Here is a 23532-nt window from a genome sequence, read left to right as displayed (position 1 = left end):
TTTCTCCTTGGCTTGCAGATGGCCACCTTCTTGCAGTGTCCTCACACGGTTTTTCCCGTGTGTTGTGTGTCCAAATTTCCTCTTCTTATAAGGACACCGGTCAGATTTATGAGAGCCCACCCCAAAAACCTCATTTTGACTTGATCACCTCTTTAAAGGCTCTATTTCCAAATACTCCAAATTTTGGGGTACTAGGGGTTAGGGCTTCAGCATATGGGTTTTGGGGAAACACAATTCATCCTACCACCTGTGGTAATCTGTTCTATTAGTGTATAACATATTTTTAAAGGGATAAGAAAAAAAATAAGCAATTTGAAAAACAGTAGTAAGAAGTATGAACTTATGAGAGCTAGAAAATGAGAGCTAGAAAAACTAATAAATTAATAAATAACATTTACTACACCTATACTATGGGTCAGGTATGTGATATACACACACATATAAAAATATGTATACAGTCATCTCTCAGTATCTGCAGGAGATTGGTTCCAGGACCTGCTACAGATACCAAAATCTGAGGATGCTCAAGTCCCATAGTCAGCTCTTCATACTCATGGGTTTCATATCTGTAGATTCAGCCAACCATGATTAGCGTATTAAGTTTGCAGTCACAGTTGCCTGAATCTGTGAATGTGGAATGTGTGGATACTGAGGGCCAACTGAATACTTATTGAAAAAAATCCACAGATAAGTGGACCTGTGCAGTTCTTTCCCTTGAACAATCTGGGGGTTAAGGGTGCTGACCTCTGCCCAGTTGAAAATCCTCATATAACTTAGAGTTGGTTCTCCCTATCTGTGGAATCAACCAAACATAGATCGTGTAGCACTGTAGTATTTACTGTTGAAAAAAATCCGTGTATAAGTGAACTGGCACAGTTCAAACTTGTGTTGTTCAAGGGCCAACTGTATATGAGTCATACTACAACATCAGTGTTATTCCCACTTCTTGGATGAGGACATTTAGATTCTGAACTTTAATAATTCACAAAAAGTCTTAAATCTGTACAGGTATCTCAATTTTAAAAAATGTTACATTCAACATATAGTAGCCATGGCAGAGAAGATAAGGACATACAAAATAATTTAAAACATTTAACAAAAAATTGTTAAAAATAATAACTATAAAATGTAAAGCAGATAAATTTTAGTCATCTACAAGATTCATTTCTGTGATGTCTATTTCCAAATGATTAGAAATAAATGTGATGATTGTACACATGATAGGATATCCACATTGTTGGTAATATGAAAGTCTTGGTGCAAATTTTGATGAGATAGTGAAAGTTTACATCTTCTTCTCCCCAGAGTGATTATCAAAAGTTTGAGAAAACGTGCAAATATCTGGATACTACCATCATCTATCCAAATAAATTTGGTGCATTTTCAAAAATATTTCCTTTTACAATATAGTTTGTTTATTTTAGGATTAAAAATTATCAAATGTAAATGCAAATTAGCAGCTAATATAGTTATGTGCACATCATATTTTTGCTTCAATTACTTTTGCTTAGTTTTATTAACTTTAGGGCTCTAGAAATGAGAGTACCATCAATCTGTTTGTGTTATGTCTGCATATATTCATCATTTAAAAAAGAACAATATTCATACTGACATGTTTGAAAAAATGACAGCTAGTTTGAAATGTATATTAAATTCAGATTTTTTAAAAAAGGCAAAAAGGAAAGGCAATCTATTTGATTTATTTCTCTATTTTGAAAAGTTGGAAGTGGTTATTTTGAAAATCAGTCACACTCAAGTGGACTTGTAAAACAATTTTAATTTTTACTCAAAATATATGGGAGGTCATCATTAGTCCTTATCTTACACTTGAAAAATGGAGACAATTGTACAGGAAGGGAAGGGAAAAAGAAGTTATTAGATTTTAAGCTCAAGTTTCAAAAGTATTCAAATAAGGCAGGTTAAAAAAAAAAAAGATACTTTCCCATTGTCCAACATAATTTTCATGTCTCCTTATTTCATAAAACATAAATATCATTTACCAGAAATAATAGTTTATTTTAGATTTTTTCCTAAATACCTTGATTTCTTGCTTTTTAAAGGAAGGCTCCCCAGTAGTGCCACCTATAAACTGACCAGCAGTTTCTCTCTTTAAAAAAATTCCAATCTATGTGGATTTAAAGAATAAATATCACACTCCCATGGTAAACTATTTTATCACCACCAGATATAAGTGATCAGTATTTTGCAATGAAGAAATTCATAGCATTAAACAGTGTTATACTGCACTATGATTGGACTGACTGAAGTATGGGCCTCTGTATACAAATTCTGATAAGACACCTGAAAAACAGGGGGAAAAGGAAATGGAAACGTACATTGCATTGAAGAGACTGTGCACACGACCTCACATGGATGCCACTTGCACTGGGTGCAAGGGGAATAAAGCTAGGAATAAAGCTTGGCTACCTAAAATAATTTTGATCAAAACTCACCAGACCTAATAAAATTCTAAAGAAACTGACAAAAAGTGCCACCCCTAATGTCACCTATAACTAGACAGTATTGTCTGTCTGAGGAAAATAACCAATTCAGTAGGTGCTCTTTATGTGGAAACAAAAATAGAGGGCTTTGTCATTATTCGTCAGGCACAGGGAAGAGACTGCTGCTTTATTAAAAAAAAAAAGAAAAAAAGACAAGGTTAAAAGTGAACTGGTAGCCCCCAGAAGTATAGTATCAATAGTTAATCTAACTCCTACCCGCAGATGGCCATATGCTGTACACTTCCAGTAAACTCTGACTCAGTCTTAATAAGAAATGAACATACAAAGAAAAACAGTAACAAAAAACCAACAATAAAACCCTGTGATGATGAATGTTGCTCATACCAAAATGATAGTAAGGAACTCTAAATAAAAAAAAAAAAAAAATTGCTTGCATACAGCAACAGTGCAAGTGTCATCCATGCCAGGTCCTGTGCACACAATCTCTTCAATGCAGTGTACGTTTCCTCTCAGCAGCCACCTGCAAAGAACTAAAGTGTAGTGAATGGATTAGCACTGCAGCTGATTCACTGACACTGTAAGGAAGAGTGGCCAGTGCCATTATTCATGTTCAGTGGCTGAATACTAATCTTGGGAAATACTTAGTCACTAGACTTTTTTCTTAACAAGCAGTTTGTCATGAACAAGGTCTGGTCAACAACAGTGAACTAGAATAAATCTCAACCTGACCTCCTTGACTTTTAGGACATTTTCAACTCTTTGCCTCTTTTTAAAGTGTGGTTTGATAGGCAGCCACTAAAATAAATCCTCCCCCTTTGCAACTTACTTCCTTTTTTTCCCCTAAGGTGGACCCTATGTAAACCTAAAAACATATGGTAACTTTATATACAAGGTTTCTCAAAGTGCAAAATGTGTTACATATAGTTTCATAGGCTTCATTTATACAGAGCATTCTATACAATACAGTACAGTTTGTGATTTCTGTTCATAAATTTACACCACTTAGACAACTACAGTTGACCCTTGAACAATGTGGGTTTGAACCGCATGGGTCCACTTATACATGGACATCTTTTGACAGTGACTCCTACAGCACTACATGATCCACAATTAGTTCAGTCCACAAATGCAGGGGAATTTCGTATACAGGGGAAGGGGTTGACTATAAATTATGCATGGATTAACACACCAACCCTTGCCCCATGTTGTTCAAGGGTCAACTGTACTTCAAAAGGTTGGCCACTCAGTAACCCAATGCCTTCCTACACAAGGTTAATATAGCTGAACTGTACAGGCTTTGTTCAGAACAAAACACAGTGAATCTTACACTTATATATACATACATAGTTTAAAATGCTCTTTAAATGGTTAAGGATAGCTAGACAAATCTCACCAACCATGAAATATATTTTGGTTTCTGGTTTACACACATACATTGTATACAATATTTAAAAAAATAATTTGCAAGACGAGTCATTTTATTTATTTTTGCACCATCTGCTCAGCCTGTAACTCTTTTGAAAGGGTTCTTGACCGCTGTAGAACCACATTAAGCTCTTCGATGACCTTTGGTGATAACTTATTATTAGAGTCCAAAGTAGCTTTGCCATTCCTGTCCTCAGTCTTCCTCAATGTCTTTAGGCCTTTCTGGCCTTTCTGTTGCCCTTGAAGGACCTCAGCCTCTGTGTCCTCCAGACAGTTGAAACTCCAATGTTTTCTGGTTCGATTTCGAAGTTTCTCATCCTTGTGCTCCAGGCACTGGGACACGATGGAGGCTCTCTCCTTTAAGGTGCCATCCCCAGGCTCTTGGTCACGCTTTGCACTGAGCCGTAACCTTTCGAGTTCTGCTTTTGCACTCTAAAAATAAAACAAAACATCTCACAGGGAAGCAAGATCTGGCACACTTTGTTTAAAGAATACTCTGCACATAAAAGTTGATGCTTCTTGTATTAGAATTTATTTCTATGATTTAGGTTCTAACTAACTTGACTTTGGCACAAGCAGCATGTCTGAATTTATAGACTGATCTCAGAGCTACAAAATCAACTGAAATGGAGATCACGGAAATTCATTTTAACAAGCATTTAACATACCACTTCAAAGATGTCTTTCAAGTTAGTTATTCAAATTGACTCTCATTTCAAACTTGCCTCTTCCAATTCACTGCTGCTTAGATGTGTCACATATTCATGCATCTGTAATTCCTACAGTGTTATACCCAAAGGACAGAGGACAAAGGGAGTCTCTGTGTCCATGAGTCCAGGAAATGCTCTGTACTACAGACCCCTCTTGAGATTCACAATACATATTAGCATATTAAAGAAGCTAAGCAATATTACAGCAGAAAAATCTGTTTGACTTCTTTTTCTATTTTCTCTTCCCCAAATATTTGACTAGTGAAATCTTTTCCCCACATAATGCCCTATTAGAATCCCACAGAAATATATACCCATAGATATACTTATGAATATACTGAAAGGTATATATAGTCATGTATTAAAACCCACTTTTGTATCAATGGATTAAAGTACACATTCATTCAGTGAACTTTAAGTGCCTACAGGTACCAGAATTCCATTGAGACACAACTTGCATTGGGACAGAGGTGCACTTTCTTAACTAGCATCCAAGGTGTCTTGTGACTGGGCAAGTACTGGAATCTAGAACTCTCATGAGATTCTCAAAGGTGACTACAACCTCATCAAATGTAAGATAAAAGAATGAACAACAGAGAAGCAAGCATCTAGTGGATATGGAGCCACAGCAAAAGGCTACCCAAAAAGCTGGGTCAGGGGAGGTGGGGGCAGGAAGGCATAGTCATTTTTCTTTTCACAAACAAGAATTGAAGGAATTTTTTCAATATTTCCCTAGTAAAAACTGCAAAGCACAGAAAGGAGAGATCCAAAGAAAAATTTTTTATTATATTACAAATGTTTGAGAGAGAGAAGATGAAATGAAAAGGGTAGTATAATATTAAGAATGGGACTATTTTGCAGATGGCAGAGTAGTAGGATGTGAGCTCACCCCTTCTTAGGAAAACACCAAAATCACAACTAACTGCTGAACAACCATCAACCAAAAAAAAAAAAAAAAGCCAGAACCTACCAAAAAAGATACCCTACATCCAAAGACAAAGAAGAAGCCACAATGAGATGGCAGGAGGGGCACAATTGTGATAAAATCAAATCCCATATCTGCCAGGTGGGTGACCCACAAAACTGGAAAATAATTATACTACAGAAGTTCTCCCACAGGAGTGGAAGTCCTGAGCCCCACATGAGGCTTCCCAGCCTGGGGGTCTGTCAACAGGAGGAGGAGCCCCCAGAGAATCTGGCTTTGAAGACCAGCAGAGTTTGATCATAGGAATTCCACAGGACTGGGGGAAATAGAAACTCCACTCTGGGAGGGTACACACAAGGTCTCATGCACACCAGGACCCAGGGGAAAAAAAGGAGTGAACTCATAAAAGACTGGGCCAGACCTACCCGCTAGTATTGGAGGGTCTCCTGCAGAGGCAGGGGGGTGGCTGTGGCTCACTGTGGGGGACAAAGACACTGGCAGCAGTAGTTCTCGGGAGTACTCATTGGTGTGAGCCTTCCTGGAGGCTGCCATTTCCTCCCCAAGACCTAGCCCCACCCAACGGCCTATAGGCTCCAGTGGTGGGACACCTCAGGCCAAACAACCAATACAGCACCACCCATCAGCAGACAGACTGCTTAAAGTCTTCCTGAGCATGGCCCTGCCCACCAGAAGGACAAGACCTAGCTTCATGCACCATTGGGCAGGAACCAGTCCCTCCCACCAGGAAGCCTGCATAAGTCCCTTAGACTCATCTACCAGAGGGCAGACAGCAGAAGCAAGAACTACAGTCCTGCAGCCTGTGGAAATGAGATGGCAGAGGAGTATGTCCCAGATGAAGGAACAAGATGAAACCCCAGAAGAACAACTAAGTGAACCGGAGATAGGCAATCTACCAGAAAAAGAATTCAGAGTAATGATACTGCAAGATGATCCAAGATCTCAGGAAAAGAATGGAGGCACAGTTGAGAAGTTACAGGAAAAGTTTAACAAAGACCTAGAAGAACTAAAGAACAAACAGAGATGAACAACACAATAACTGAAATGAAAAATACACTAGAAGGAATCAATAGCAGAATAGCTGAGGCAGAAAAATGTATAAGTGAGCTGCAAGACAGAATGGTGGAGATCAATGCTGCAAAACAGAATAAAGGAAAAAGAATGAAAAGAAATGAAAACAGTCTAAGAGACCTCTGGGACAACGTTAAATGCCCCAACATTCACGTTACAGGAGTCCTGGAAGGAGAAGAGAGAGAGAAAGGATCTGAGAAAATAATTGAAGAAATAGTAGCTGAAAACGTCCCTACCATGGGAAAGGAAACAATCACCCAAGTCCAGGAAATGCAGAGAGTCCCAGGCAGGATAACCCCAAAAAGAACACGCCGAGACACAGTAATCAAATTGACAAAAATTAAAGACAAAGAACATTAAAAGCAACAAGGGAAAAGAGACAACATACAAGGGAACTCCCGTAAGGTTAACAGCTGATTTCTCAGCAGAAACTTTACAAGCCAGAAGGGAGTGGCACAATATATTTAAAGTGATGAAAGGGAAGAACCTACAACCAAGAATACTCTGTCCAGCAAGGCGCTCATTCACATTTGAGGGAGAAATCAAAAGCTTTACAGACAAGCAAAAGCTAAGAGAATTCAGCACCACCAGACCAGCTTTGCAACAAATGCTAACGGAACTTCTCAAAGCAGAAAAGAAAAGGCCACAACTAGAAACAAGAAAATTACAAATAGAAAAGTTTTCTGGTAAAGGCAAACATACAGTAAAGGTAGGAAATCATCTGCACACAAATATGATTACCAAAACCAGCAACTGTGAGACGAGGAGAGCACAAATGCAGGATATTGGAAATGCATTTGAAATGAAAAGACCAACAACTTAAAACAATCTTGTTTGTATATAGACTGCTGTATCAAAACCTCATGGTAACTGCAAACTGAAAATCTACAATAGATACACTCACAGAAAAGAAAAAGGAATCCAAACACAATACTAAAGTTAGTCATCAATTCACAAGAGAAGAGAACAAAAGAGGAAGGGAAGAAAAAAGAGCTGCAAAAACAAATCCAAAACAATTAACAAAATGGCAATAAGAACATATATATTGATAATTACCTTAAAGCTAAATGGAATGAATGCTCCCATCAAAAACAGACTGGCTGAATGGATACAAAAACAAAACCCCTATATATATTCTGTCTACAAGAGACGCACTTCCGATCTAGGGACACATACAGACTAAAAGTGAGGGGATGCAAAAAGGTGTTCCATGCAAATGGAAATCAAAAGAAAGCTGGAGTAGCAATACTCATATCAGACAAAATAGGCTTTAGAATAAAGACTGTTACAAGAGACAAAGAAGGACACCACATAATGATCAAGGGATCAATCCAAGAAGAAGATACAACAATTGTAAATATATAAGCACCCAACATAGGTGCCTCAATATATAGGGCAAATACTAACAGCCATATAAGGAGAAATCGACAGTAACACAATAATAGTGAGGGACTTTAACACCCCATTTTCATCAACGGACAGATCATCCAGACAAAAAAATCAGTAAGGAAACACACTTTAAATGACACATTAGACCAGATGGACTTAATTGAGATTTATAGAGCATTACATCCCAAAGCAGCAGAATACATATTCTCCTCATGTGCACATGGAACATTCTCCAGGCCATAAAGTGAGCCTCGGTAAATTTAAGAAAATTGAAATCATTATCAAGCATCTTTTCCGACCACAATGATATGAGATTAGAAATCAACTATAAGAAAAAAACCCATAAAAAACACAAACATGTGAAGGCTAAACAATATGCTATTAAACAACCAATGGATCACTGAAGAAATCAAAGAGGGAATCAGAAGATACCCAGAGACAAATGAAAATGAAAGCACAATGATCCAAAACCTATGGATGCAGCAAAAGCAGTTCTAAGAGGGACATGTATAGCAATGTAATCTTACCTCAGGAAACAAGAAAAATTACAAATAAACAACCTAACCTTACGCTTAAAGCAACTAGAGAAAGAAGAACACAAACCCAAAGTTAGTAGAAGGAAAGAAATCATAAAGATCAGAGCAGAAATAAATGAAATAGAAATGAAGAAAACAACAGAATATCAATGAAACTAAAAAGCTGGTTCTTTGAAAAAATAAAATCGATAAACCTTTAGCCACACTCATCAAGAAAAAAAGGGAGAAGGCTCAAATCAATAAAATTAGAAATGAAAAAGGAGAAGTTACAGCAACACCACAGAAATACAGAGGATCATAAGAAACTACTTCAAAGAACTATACGCTAATAAAGTGGAAAACCTGCAAGAAATGGACAAATTCTTAGAAAGGTACGATCTCCTAAGACTGAACCAGAAAGAAATAGAAAATATGAACAGACCAGTCAGGAGTATTGAAATTGAAACTGTGATTAAAAAACTCCCAACAAACAAAAGTCCAGGACCAGATGGCTTCACAGGTGAATTCTGTTAAACATTTAGAGAAGAGCTAACACCTATCCTTCTGAAAGTGTTCCAAAAAATTGCAGAGGAAGGAAAACTCCCAAACTCATTCTATGAGGCCATCATCATCCTGGCACCAAAACCTGACAAATATACTACAAAAAAAGAAAATTACAGGCCAATAGCACTGGTGAACATAGATGCAAAAATCCTCAACAAAACACTAGCAATCTGAATCCAACAATACATTAAGAGGGTCATACACCATGATCAAGTGGGATTCATCCCAGGGATGCAAGGATTCGTCAGTATCTGCAAATCAATCAGTGTGATACACCACATCAACAAACTGAAGAATAAAAACCATATGATCACCTCAATACATGCAGAATAAGCTTTTGACAAAATTCAACATCCATTTATGATAAAAACCCTCCAGAAAGTGCACATAGAGGGAACATACCTCAACATAATAAAGACCATATATGACAAACCCAAAGCTAACATTATATCCAACAGTGAAAAGCTAAAAGCATTTCCTCTAAGATCAGGGACAAGAGAAGTGTGTTCAATTGCACCACTTTTATTCAACATAGCTATGGAAGTCCTAGCCATGGCAATCAGAGAATAGAAAGAAATAAAAGGAATGCAAATTGGAAAAGAAGAAGTAAAACTGTCACTGTTTGCAGATGACATGATACTATACATAGAAAATCCTAAAGATGCTACCAGAAAACTACTAGAGCTCATCAATGAATTCAGTAAAGTTGCAGGATACAAAATTATTACACAGAAATCTGTTGCATTTCTACACACTAACTATGAAAGATCAGAAAGAGAAATTAAAGAAACAATCTCATTTACCATCTCATCAAAAAGAATAAAATACCTAGGAATAAACCTACCTAAGGAGGCAGAAGACTTGTACTCTGAAAACTATAAGACACTGATGAAAGAAATCGAAGATGGCACAAACAGATGGAGAGATATACCATATTCTTGCATTGTCAGAATCCACATTGTCAGAATGACTATACTACCCAAAGCACTGCTATATTTAAAATAGATAACCAACAAGGTCCTCCTGGATAGAACAGGGAACTCTGCTCAATATTCTGTAATAACCTAATGGGAAAAGAATTTGAAAAAGAATAGATACATGTATATGTATAACTGAATCACTTTGCTGTACACCTGAAACTAACACAACATTATTAATCAACTATACTCCAATATAAAATAAAAATTTTTTAAAATACTATTTTGAAAAACAAAGAATGAAACTGAGTAGCATAAACAGTGCTGTAACTAAGGATGTCTAATATAATGTTTAAAGGGCAACACCTCACCTCTTTATTTTTCTCTATAGTGCTCATCACTTTCTAATATACTAGACAAGCTACTTATATCTCTTGTGATTATCTGAATGCCCTGCTAGAAAGTCAATGCAATGCAAGGATTCTTTGTTTGATTTGTTCATTGACGTGCAAACCTATTACAGTGCCTGCACACAGGAAGTGGTCAATAAATATTTTCTGAATAGGAAATGAAGAAAGCTTTAAAAAATTCAGATGTTTAATATTCTGTTCTATTTTCCTAAATTTCAGCAGATCGGGACATGAAATTTTATAACAGACAAATTCAAGCTGAATAAAAACATTTTAATCAACATAATTTATAAATAATTTTGCAATTTAGAATTTTCTGATAAGCTCATGATTATACATCTCAGATAAATATTTCTTCTCTAAAACTGATAGGAAGAAATATTTAGTTATTTAGTATCTAGTTGAATTCCAAAGTTTAATTAGAATATGTTTAAGAGAGATAGTAGTAATACTTACACAACCATGTGAATGTAATTAATGTACTATGCACTTAAAATGGTTAAAATGGAAAATTTTATGTGTATTTTATCACAGTACAAAAAAAATATGAGAGATTAGTAAAAATTATGGCTATTTAGCATAGGAATGTGACTGGGAGTTTATAAATATGAATCTTATTAAAAAGTTTCATATGACATCTATTAGGGAAAATCAAGGATCAATGTAGAGTGGTTTTATATATTATACAGTTCTCATTACTTTTCAATTATCAGCAGAAAGACTTTGGGGCGCTCTTAGATGCAGAATTTAGAGGCCAAATATTCATACATGTAATGCTGAAATTTCAAGTAAAACTATAATATTAGCCTAAATGACATAACCTTATACAAAGGTGGGGAGGCATGATGAAGTGAACTGGTAGAAATCAAGAAGAGATGGCAGTGAGTGCTTTGCATGAACAATATGGTGTGTGGAGTGCCTTGGCATGTTGTGGGGAAAGAAAGCCAAGGCATCAGTACTGTGGAAAGAAGGGCATCATTTATGTGCTGCACTATCCTTAAGGTCTTAATAATTTAAAAAGAAAGACTGATAAGGTATGAAATTAGGAGAGTAAAAGGTAGGCTGGTCCAGACGATGCCAGTTTGTGTCAGAGGGCACCTAGAGACAACTGTTTGTTTAAATGGAAATGAGGATCTGAAATGGAGTGTGTCTCCCAGCAGAGAGAACACCCTGCTATGAAGTAAGGGCTTTTATTATCCCTAGGAGCTTACAGATAAAAGCTGAGCACAATGAACATGATGAAGTAGGTACCTAAGAGGAAGTAGGAGGGCCGTAGGTAGCATCTGGCTTGTACATTCTTATGCACTATTTGCCTCTAGCTCACTACTAATTTACTCAATTAATTTTGGAAGTCACTTCCTCCAGGAAGCCTTCCCTGCCTGGAGGAGGTATTCTCATACAAGTTTCAACTGAACCTCATGAAAGCAAGACCGCTCACGGAATGGGAAGTCACCAAATTCACCAATCTGTCAGCAATTTGTTTGAAAAGCAACCCTTCTTGAATATATCTGTTGATATGACTATATTTTTTTCTTATGAATCTAATCTTAGTAATACTTTGTCATTTTATTAATATATTACATATCTACATAAATCTAATTCAATAACAAATATTTCATTGGTTCATATGAAAACTTGCAATTTTAATTTTGTCTTAATTCTTTTTAAGAATTAAATTTTAAAATTTGTTGAATTACCACATTTACTAAATTTACAAAAAAGCTTGGTTTAGTTTACTAACAAATTTTCTAGCAATTAATATTTCACAAAATTGCTTTCGAAGCCTTTAACGATTTTGTTACAGTTTTTGTACAGTTTTCTGGTCTCAAGTATGCTAAAAAAAATTGTCTCTGAAATTCTGGATTTGGGATTAAGTAAGAAATTATTATATATTCAATCATCACCTCAGTTCTGTACTGGATACTGGTTAAAGTATTTTGATCCTAATAATTTATTTTTTGCTTTGCTCCATAATCAATCCTGAGACACTGGTCAGGAGAAGCTGGAGTCACAGCAGGACATATCTACTCCCTATGTTTCTGTGTTCCCTAATCTGGGTTCTTGGGAAACATGACTCTTAAAATTTTAAGATTCCAGATTAGCTGAGGAATCCATAGTTCTGCAAAGCAGTTTATTAGGAAGAAAAACCTGTAAGCGCAGAATGGCAGGAGGGACAAGCTCCTGAGTTCTTGCTGTCTTATTCCTCCTTTTGATCACATAAGGACTGAACAGGCAACAAAGGGAATAAACCATTATTTCAAAGCTTTTATCTTCTAGAGAAGAAGCATATTACAGTGAGATAAACGTTCAAGGAAAGACAGTCATGGAAAAACATTTTAAAAAAATCTGATCACTAAATTAAAATGGCTTTTGTCTTTCAAAAGTTATTCCTGTTACACCTGAAACTAACACAACGTTGTAAATCAACTATACTCCAGTAAAATTAAAAAAAAAAAAAAAAGTTATTCCTGTTTGGAAAGCAAGAAACTCACACAGCTTAATGGCCAAACCTAGGCTCCAAGAAGAAATAACAGTATCTTTTACATGCTTTTCTTTTTGCTTTGAGGGACTCATTTAAGGCCTTGAAATGCACATGAGCTGCAAATTGTCTAATGAGTTTTGAGTGCAAACAGCCTATGTCTTTTCCTGAATCAAGACTGATGCTATTTATGGTCACCCTGCCCTTCAAGGTGAGAAGGAAAGCACACAGTTTTCATGAAAGATACCAAATCTTCTTTATTGATGCTCAGGGGTCATCTTGCAGTTCCTTATATTAACTGAGACACCCCATCGGTTCCCAGCCTCTGAAATTTGATTGTGTTACTGGAAAGTCTAGTTACCATGGCTCCAGACATTCTGCCATGGGCTCATTCTAAGGAGGTTAGAAGTGAACTTGTAAGGCTAATTTGAGGCTGTGGTTTTTATCACCAGAACTTCTATATACATATTTAACATTCTTGGCCACTTTAGGAATAAAAAAAAAAAGTGGCATTGTACATATTTAATTGAGTGGTCAATGACATTATTAAAATTGATCATTTAAGAGAAGTTAATAAAATATAAAACTTCAGAGAGTGGCATAAGGTTATTCATAAAGTTTTCTTGATGGATATGATTTTTACTGTGCTTTTCAAAGTGCTTATTACTGTGCTTTTGAAACCAATGAAGTAATTAATGCATTTAATCACATTAAGACATAAGAAAACAAATGCTATGATTAATATAAAAACAAATAAAATCCTAACCTTACCTCAATATCTCTCCAGTCTTGGGTTGCATTTTTCTCATGCTGGATGGGAATTAGAGGCAAACCTCCAATTTTGGGAGTTTTGGTTATAGAACGTTTTCGTTCCTTTCCAGCTGGTGGCCATATATCATTTTCATGCTGTGGAAACACAATTTCTTGCTGTGGGTGTGTGATTTTATTATGTGGTACACCAAATTATATAGTCACTTGGCTCCTTTCTCATATATCCAAGTCAGATGATCTGCTTTCCATGAGAAGGCTGTTTGTAATTATGATGTTCACTCTGATGGTGGCATGGCTTGAGGATGTAAAACTCTTAAGTGAACTGAGCTTTGAGGTCTCAGTTCAATTTCTAAACTTCACATACATGCCTTCTGTACTACTTATCCAACCAAAAGGGGAAAAATATTTAAGGAAACTGGCAAATCTCTTTGTGGAAGAAAAATAATATACGTGTCTACATTTTTAGGCCCTGTAATCAAAGCAACTGTACATTCATTTTCCCTTACCACCAAAGACAACTTTAGTGTCAAAATAATTTGACATTATATATACCCCAAGTCAACCTAAGGCATGGCTATTGGAAAAATTATCTTTATTTTATGACCTTTTGAAAAATGTTACTTTTTCATCTAATTGAATTCCAAAGAAACGTTACCTTGTACACAGACATTTATACTGAAAATCATTGTACAACAGAGTGGCGCACATTTGTTCTCAAACTATTGACTACATATTCTGGGCACTGAGCAATTATAGATATGACTGGAGAAAAGGTAATTTTGCAAAGGGGAGAAATATCCAAAGGTTAAAAATATAAGCTCTTGGATGATAAATCCTTAAGATATGCATATAAAAGAAAAATCTTTAAAGAATTTTTCTATTCTTCAGGGTAGATTAACTTTTCAGAAGTTGGGAAAAACAAATTGATTTTCAGACAACAACCTGTGAAAGAATACCAACTACACACAATGAGACGCTTACAGATGTTATGATGAAATGAAAACAATTTGGTAAACTATATAGCTAAATGCCTACTCATTCTTCTCCTCTACTCTTAAGAATGAACAGATTCTTATTCTTATGTTGCAATTAGTAGTTTAACGTCGTGTTTTATAGCAAAGAACTAATTTCAACAAATGTTGACTATATACTCACTATAAAATAGCAGCTAAGTTATATTGAGGGGCAGACTGCTTGGCTTTGTGCTTATCAATATACAGATATTATCTCATTTAATCCTCAAGGATCCTACAGTACAGGTCCTATTATTACTAGATTTAGTGCATAGGCATCAGATCTACCCTTGGATTTCAGTGAAGTGCTTACTTTGGTTCAGCAAATCTACAATGGTAAATTATACAATATTTCAATCAGAGAGAAAGTTACAAGCTTCATATTATTATTTTTATGTCATGGTCTTAAACTTGGTAAAAAAAACTTTGATATTACATAATTGGGATGTTCCCAACATATAAAGCTGGGAGAATACTGTCTGGGAAGGAATTAGGTAATCCTATGAATTATGCCTACACTTTTACTCACTGATGTATAATATATGTGTTAAACGGTATTTCGAGGAATCTAAGAGCAAATGTAGTTTTCAAACACATTTTTTTTTTTTTTCTGACATGATATACAATGTTGTGAATACCAGCTAATTAGTTGTCACTGGATTGATCCAAGAGGTATTTTTCCCAATAACAGAAATCTTTAGATCTAAGTAATATGTTCTGATAACATTTATAGTTATGTATAAGTGACTTCAAAAGTCATACTGCATGGAGCATATAGCTGAGGATCATACTCCATTATTATAACCAGTGATCACATCCCCAAATCTTCATTTCTGCATCCCACTTTCTTTTTCAAATTTTTCCGCCACAGCTTTACTGAGGTATAATTGACAAAACTGTAAGATATTTAAAGTGTACAACATGATGATTTGATACATGCATACATTGTGAAAGGATTCCCCCCATCGAGTTAATCAACATATCTATCATCTCACATATTTAACCTTTCTGGGTTTCTTTTGGTGAGAACATTTAAGTTCTACTCTCTTCGCAAATTTAAATTACATAATACAGTGTTATGAACTATAGTCACCATGTCATCTATTAGATCCTCGGACCTTATTCATCTTATACCTGAAAGTATGTACCCTTTTACCAACCTCTCACTATTTCCCCCACAGCCCCTGGCAACCAACTGTTCCATTCTGTTTCTATGAGTTTGATTTTTATATGGGATACCATGCAGTAATTGTCTTTGTCTGGCTTAATTCACTTAGCAAAATGCCCTCCAAGTTCATCCATGTTGTCCCAAATGACAGATTTCCTTTTTTAGGGCTGAACAATATTCCATTGTATACATGTTTGTATATATATGTGTGTGTGTATATACACACACACTACACACATCTTCTTTATCCATTCATCCATCAATAGACACTTAAGGTTGTTTCCATACCTTGCCTATGATGAATAATCCTGCAATAAACATGGTTCTGCCTCTCACATTCTGACCTTGACATCTTTCCAGGTAACCTAGTTTAGTTTCATTAACCCTAAATATTCTTTAGACTCCTTGAGACCTTCAGTCCATTCTCTACCACCATTCTACTTTTCACATTTTTTCCCACTTCCTTCACAGTCTGGCTTAGATTTCATGGTCAATCAGTATACTCACCTCCTTATAAATAAGATCAAGTCCTGTGTTGCTTCTCCTTCTATCACACTTGCTTGGCAAAGCCCCAAGCCTAGTTAAACCCACTTCTACTTACTCCATGGGTGCCTCCAAATTGATGGAGGGGAAATAGAAAATAGAAAATCAATCTGGTGATTCATCTCACTTTAAATTTACCCTTAAATTTCAAGTGAGCACTTAGCCTTCCCTTTATATTCTAGTATAGTACAACTGGCTCCCGCACTCTCTGAAGGTAATATCTCATCTTTTATTCTGCCCCTACACTTCTAATACCCACCCCTGACTCACATGTGGCGACCTCACTGATTTAATTGAAAAATTATTAGTAATCATCCAATAATTTCATTTTCCCACCATGAAAGGTACCAGTCTCTCTGCATCTATAGCCATATAAACAAGGCTCCCTTCTCTTCCAATAAGTATTTACTCTGATTATAAATAACTCTGCCCCAATCATATCTATAATCACTCAGTGGGCCAGAATATATAGTCAATAATATGAGAACAAATATGCCCCACACTCTGTTGTACAATGATTTTTTTTCACAATGCTGAACACATGCACTTGCTCACATTGCTTCCTGTTGGCTCAGGGCCTATGCTGGTTTAATATTCTATCCTCTAATTCCTTGATAGAATTCTCTACACGTATCACCTGGTTATCCTTCCTCAAAGCTTCTTATTTCTTTTGCTCAATTTTTCGCTTCTGTTTGACCTTTAACGTTTGGAATGTCCTAGGGCTTATTTGTCTGTCTTCTCTTTCTCTCTCTCTCCCTATAGCCTCCCCTCTCCAATTTTGTGTTCGAATTCTCTCTCATTCATACAGTCTCTCTCTCATCTCACCCTATCCTCCCATGGCCTTTCAATACAATCCAAACGCTGACTTCCACAAAATTTACATTTCGGCCCCAAACTTTTGCCTGAGTTTTTGATCTATACACCTAAACTGCTGCTCATCATATCCCCTTGTATGTCTAACAGGCATCTCAAATTTCATGTGGCCAAAATAGAACTCTCAATTTTCTTCTGCATCTCTGATAATGTCACCTACACTCATCAGCTGCCCAAGGCCAAACAAACAACTAGGACTCTTCCTTGATTTCTACTCCTCTCAAACTGCTATAGCTGATCAATCTGTAAGCCTTACTGCCTCTACCTTCAAATATTCCTGGATCTGAATATGTCTTACCAGACCCACTGTTACCACCCTAGTCTGAGCTGCCATCTTCTTCCACAGAGCTGTTCTTCCTGCTTCCATCTTTGACCTCCTACAGTGCAGTTCAACAAAGGAACCAAAATTATTATTTGCCAGTAATATAAGCTGATTATATCTTTCCCTTGTTTCCCACTGAAACTCCTAAACTGGGATTACATCATCTGTCCCCTGCCTTCCTCATCTCTTACATCCTCTCTCAGATAGATAGGCCTTCATGATAGTCATGGAATAAGTCAAGATTATAACATGTCAGGACCTTGCTGACCCCTATCCCTGCCCTGGAATGCTCTGCCTGTCCTGCATACCTGGCTCCCTCATTTCAGACAGGTCTCAGCACACCTTTCAGATACTCAGAAAGGTATTCCCTGAGAATCTTTCTCAATGTCCTCCTTATATCAGTCACACTGGCTTTCCTTTCCCTAGCTTATTTCATTTATTGTTTTATCACACTAATATCTATTTGCAATTTTATCAGATTATCCTCTATACTATTTTAGAAATACTAATCAAGCATGTACTTTGTAAGATATATTGGGTTCTGTGATGCAGATATACAATTAGTTCTAATAAGACTGACAAGGTCCTTCCTCTCATGGAGTTTACATTTTAGTAGGAAAGACAGACATAAACCTAAAGACACAAATGCTTTTTAATTAGTATGACAGTGTTGAAGTACAGAATGCTAAGGGTTCCTACAGCCTGAAGGTCTAATTGGTCTGAAGGTCAGGGAAGGTTTCTCTGAGAATGTGACATGTAAGCCAAAGACTTTTGAGGCAGGGGTAAGGATGGGGATGGATATTAGAAAAGTATTCAGGGCACCAGAAAGAATGTATTGTAAGGGGCACTCACTGTTGGATTTTGTGTGTGTGTGTGTGTGTATGTATTAATGTATATATTAACGTTTGCTATTTTCCTATCTCTTTCCCTGTGGAGGTGAACCATTAAATCCTCAAATCCAAAAGGACCTTAGTGTTTACCTTAATCCTAAGAAATGGAATGAAGTTAAGAAATGTAATTGGGCTGAGTCTCTGGGGCCAACACAACGAGGGACAGGTGAGTCAGGGAGAAATAACTTGGTGGTAAGAGCAACCTCTGCTTCCTGGCTATTTACACCTTGATTTTCAACTACAGAGTCTACTGACTTCAGTTATAAAAATGAAAACAATTTAGTTGTGCCATAACCAGACACTGTAACAGTTTTAGACTCTATAGTTCCAATTTTACTAATACTTCAAGCCTACTCTTTTTACAGTAGGACTTGAATATCTGGATTTTTAAACAGTCACAAAAAAGAAGCAAAGTCTCTAAAAAGTTAGCCACTGGTCTTTTTCTGGAAATGTATTCCCAGGTAGTAATAGCATCGGGCTGAGAAAAGCAGTGTTTATTAACCACTGGGAAAGTTAATAAGTTAAATGAACAGAGAAAATGGTTTTCAGAACAAATAAGGACAAGATTTGGGGGTGAATTAACTTCTCACTTGTGAGAGAAACAGGAAAGCACATCCTTAGTAATAAAAAGTGGCAACTTAATTGTTACCAGTGAATTTCAATGCTCTTGTGGGGAAGCATTGCTGGGAATTCAGCCAGACAAGGTTGGGGAAGAAACCAGTCCTATTAATGGGTCTATTTAACCCTTCACTGAAAGAGTGAGTCCTCCAATAGGGAGGAGACTAAAGGGGGAATTGAGTATAGACGTTGGCCTCTGGTGCCTCTGTGTTAAACCACTAACTAAATGTATGGTCCTAAGCAAATCATGGAGCCTTTGGTAACCTTTGTTCCCTCATCTATAAGCAGTGCCATGCAATTTGTTGCAAGGAATACATGAGTTAACTCTTTTGAAGTATCTAGCACACAATATATATTTAAAGAAATGTAGGTTCCTGTCCTTGTTTCTGGAAAAAGCAGGAAGCCGTGGGGAGAACAAGAAGGAAAAGAGCACATTTTCTAAACAAAGATCAATGTGGGACTCTGGGAGGACCACACCTTAGACAAGTCCATTTCTTATACCACCATCTTGAAGCACCTCCCCAAGCTGAGGAGCTGCTGGGCTGGCAAAAAAAAAAAAAAAGACGCAACAAAGAGTAGACTCTCTTTCAAAGAGTAATGGGTAAATCTGGGTTCTCATATATTTAAAAAAACATGAATGAGAAAATAAAAGTATACACATAAAACTCATTAAAAATTCTTTGAAAACTACTACCACATTAACATTTGCTATAAACAGTTGTTATACTTTACTGGATAGTTGAAACAGATATGATACCTGGGCGATAAAGATATTGGCCATCCACTCCATCTGAGTTTGTGAACTATCACAACACAGGTGCCTGCAAAAAAAGGTTTATAAAATATAATATTCAAGAAGACAATGGAATTCTCCAGTGCATTTATTTGGCAAGTAAGTGATCAGAAACCTCTTGGGGTTTCTCCTCTTAATGACATTAATGTAATCAAAATGGGAGTATTTCAATACAAGTTGCTTCAGGCTTCTGTTAAGTGTACAGTATCAAAATAATAGTATAAATATGCTAGTTTAACCAAAATATAGCCAAAGGCTTTGGTAACTGCTGAAAAATGATCGGTGGTATTTTTAGAAAGGTCAATGTCATTTGCTTTCTCAGGTACGTGACTGTAAAACAGCTTTTTCCCCAGAAACTCTGAGCCTAAGAAGAAAAAGTATGTGCACATAAGAGCAGATTCTTGAAAAAGGCTTAATCAGCCACCTTCATTATGATTATAAACATTAATACCCGCAAGGCTTATAAAAAATGAACTAAATGAAAAACCACTGCATGTGCAATAACACTGATTCAGTAACCTTTTATTGAAAACCTACACAAAACAGAGATGTTGCCCTCTAGGTTCACATCGTCTATTAGGGGAGCCAGGAATATAAACAAATAAATTATAAGATAGTGAGAAAAAGAGAAAGTACTGTTGAACACAAACATAGAAACAGAGGGAGCTTCAAGATGGTGGAAGAGTAAGACGTGGAGACCACCTTCCTCCCCACAAATACATCAGAAATACAACTACATGTGGAACAACTCCTACAGAACACCTACTGAACTCTGGCAGAAGACCACAGACTTCCCAAAAGGCAGGAAACTCCCCACGTACCTGGGTAGGGCAAAGGAAAAAACAGAGACAAAAGAATAGGGACAGAACCTGCACCAGAGGGAGGGAGCTGTGAAGGAGGAAAGGTTTCCACACACTAGGAAGCCCCTTTGTGGGCGGAGACTGTGGGGGACGGAGGGGGGAAGCTTCGGAGCCACGGAGGAGAGCGCAGCAACAGGGGTGCGGAGGGCAAAGCGGAGAGATTCCTGCACAGAGGATAGGTGCCGACCAGCACTCACCAGCCCGAGAGGCTTGTCTGCTCACCCGCCGGGGCGGGCGGGGGCTGGGAGCTGAGGCTTGGGCTTCCATCAGATCCCATGGAGAGGACAGGTTGGCTGCGTGAACACAGCCTGAAGGGGGCTAGTGCACCACAGCCAGCTGCGAGGGAGTCCGGGATAAAGTCTGGAGCTGTCTAAGAGGCAAGAGACTTCTTCTTGTCTCTTTGTTACCTGGTGCGTGAGGAGAGGGGATTAAGAGCGTGGCTTAAAGGAGCTCCAGAGACGGGCGCAAGCTGTGGCTATCAGCGTGGACCCCAGAGATGAGCATGAGATGCTAAGGCTGCTGCTGCAGCCACCAAGGAGCCTGTGTGCAAGCACAGGTCACTATCCACACCTCCCCTCCGGGTGCCTGTGCAGCCCGCCACTGCCAGGGTCCGGTGATATAGGGACAACTTCCCCAGGAGAACACACAGTGCGCCTCAGGCTGGTGCAACGTCACACCAACCTCTGCTGCCACAGGCTTGCCCCGAAATCCGTACCCCTCACTCCCCCAGGCCTGAGTGAGCCAGAACCCCCGAATCAGCTGCTCCTTTAACCCCGTCCTATCTGAGCAAACAACAGACGCCCTCAGTGACCTACACGCAGAGGCGAGGCCAAATCCAAAGCTGAACCCCAGGAGATGTGCGAATAAAGAGAAAGGGAAATCTCTCCCAGCAGCCTCAGGAGCAGCAGATTAAATCTCCACAGTCAACTTGATGTACCCTGCATCTGTGGAATACCTGAATAGACAAAGAATCATCCCAAACTGAGGACGTGGACTCTGGGAGCAATGATATATATGTATTTTTCCCTGTTTCTCTTTTTGTGAGTGTGTATGCAAGATTACTCTACCCAGCAAGGATCTCATTCAGATTTGATGGAGAAATTAAAATATTTACAGACAAGCAAAAGCTAAGAGAATTCAGCACCACCAAAGCAGCTTTACAACAAATGCTAAAGGAACTTCTCTAGGCAGGAAACACAAGAGAAGGAAAAGACTTACAATAACAAACCCAAAACAATTAAGAAAATGGTAATAGGAACATACATATCGATAATTACCTTAAATGTAAATGGATTAAATGCTCCAACCAAAAGACACAGACTGGCTGAATGGATACAAGAACAAGACCGATATATACGCTGTCTACAAGAGACCCACTTCAGACTTAGGGACACATACATACTGAAAGTGAGGGGATGGAAAAGATATTCCATGCAAATGGAAATCAAAAGAAAGCTGGAGTAGCAATTCTCATATCAGACAAAATAGCCTTGAAAACAAAGACTATTATAAGAGACAAAGAAGAACACTACATAATGATCAAGGGATGAATCCAAGAAGAAGATATAACAATTGTAAATATTTATGCACCCAACATAGCAGCACCTCAATACATTAGGCAACTGCTAACAGATGTAAAAGGGGAAATCAATATTAACACAATCATCGTAGGGAACATTAACACCCCACTTTTACCAATGGACAGTTCATCCAAAATGAAAAAAAATAAGGGAACACAAGCTTTAAATGATACATTAAACAAGATGGACTTAATTGATATTTATAGGACAACCCATCCAAAAACAACAGAATACACATTCTTCTCAAGTGCTCATGGAACATTCTCCAGGATAGATCATATCTTGGGTCACAAATCAACCCTTGGTAAATTTAAGTAAACTGAAATCATATCAAGTATCTTTTCCGACCACAACACTATGAGACTAGGTATCAATTACAGGAAAAAATCTGTAAAAAATATAAATACATGAAGGCTAAACAACACACTACTTAATAACCAAGAGATCACTGAAGAAATCAAAGAGGAAATAAAAAAATACCTAGAAACAAATGACAATAAAAACACGATGGCCCAAAAACTATGGGATGCAGAAAAAGCAGTTCTAAGAGGGAAGTTTATAGCAATACAATCCTACCTTAAGAAACAAGAAACATCTCAGATAAACAATCTAACCTTACACGTAAAGCAATTAGAGAAAGAAGAACAAAAAAACCCCAAAGTTAGCAGAAGGAAAGAAATCATAAAGATCAGATCAGAAATAAATGAAAAAGAAATGAAGGAAACGATAGCAAAGATCAGTAAAACTAAAAGCTGGTTCTCTGAGACGATAAACAAAATTGATAAACCATTAACCAGACTCATCAAGAAAAAAAGGGAGGGAGCCTGAACCAAGATGGCGGAGTAGAAGGAAGTGCTCTCACTCCCTCTTGTGAGAACACCAGAATCATAACTAGCTGCTGGACAATCATAGAGAGGAAGACACCAGAACTCACCAAAAAAGATACCCCACATCCAAAGACAAAGGAGAAGCCACAATGAGACGGTACGAGGGGTGCTATCACAGAGAAATCAAGTCCCATAACTGCTGCGTTGGTGACTCAGAGACTGGAGAACACTTATACCACAGAAGTCCACCCACTGGAATTAAGGTTCTGAGCCCCACGTCAGGCTTCCCAACCTGGGGTTCTGGCAACGGGAGGAGGAATTGCTAGAGAATCAGACTTTGAAGGCTAGTGGGATTTGATTGCAGGACTTAGACAGGACTGGGGGAAACA

At 37.5% G+C, this 23532-nt stretch overlaps 1 protein-coding gene across 8 annotated transcripts in view; it reads right to left on the bottom strand.

Moving 5' to 3' along the window:
• Window positions 1–1757: 1757 nt before the first annotated feature.
• The window catches only part of ARAP2 (ArfGAP with RhoGAP domain, ankyrin repeat and PH domain 2), a 201764-nt gene continuing 179989 nt past the window's right edge, over window positions 1758–23532 (bottom strand). For 7 of the 8 annotated variants that reach the window (XM_082390417.1, XM_082390419.1, XM_082390418.1 and 4 more), the window contains 3 exons: window positions 19841–19904; window positions 13657–13791; window positions 1758–4319 (listed from right to left, as the gene is read on the bottom strand). In XM_082390417.1, the coding sequence (XP_082246543.1) occupies window positions 3945–4319; window positions 13657–13791; window positions 19841–19904 (574 nt within the window). In that variant the 3' untranslated portion in view covers window positions 1758–3944. The remainder of the gene's footprint in view (window positions 4320–13656; window positions 13792–19840; window positions 19905–23532) is intronic. The other variant, XM_082390420.1, reaches the window with a different exon arrangement.

Source organism: Balaenoptera borealis (assembly GCF_965194805.1).
Source record: "Balaenoptera borealis genome assembly, chromosome: 4".
Taxonomy (NCBI): domain Eukaryota; kingdom Metazoa; phylum Chordata; class Mammalia; order Artiodactyla; family Balaenopteridae; genus Balaenoptera; species Balaenoptera borealis.
Note: the sequence above shows the minus strand (reverse complement) of the source record. Positions and strands in the feature narration are given on the sequence as shown.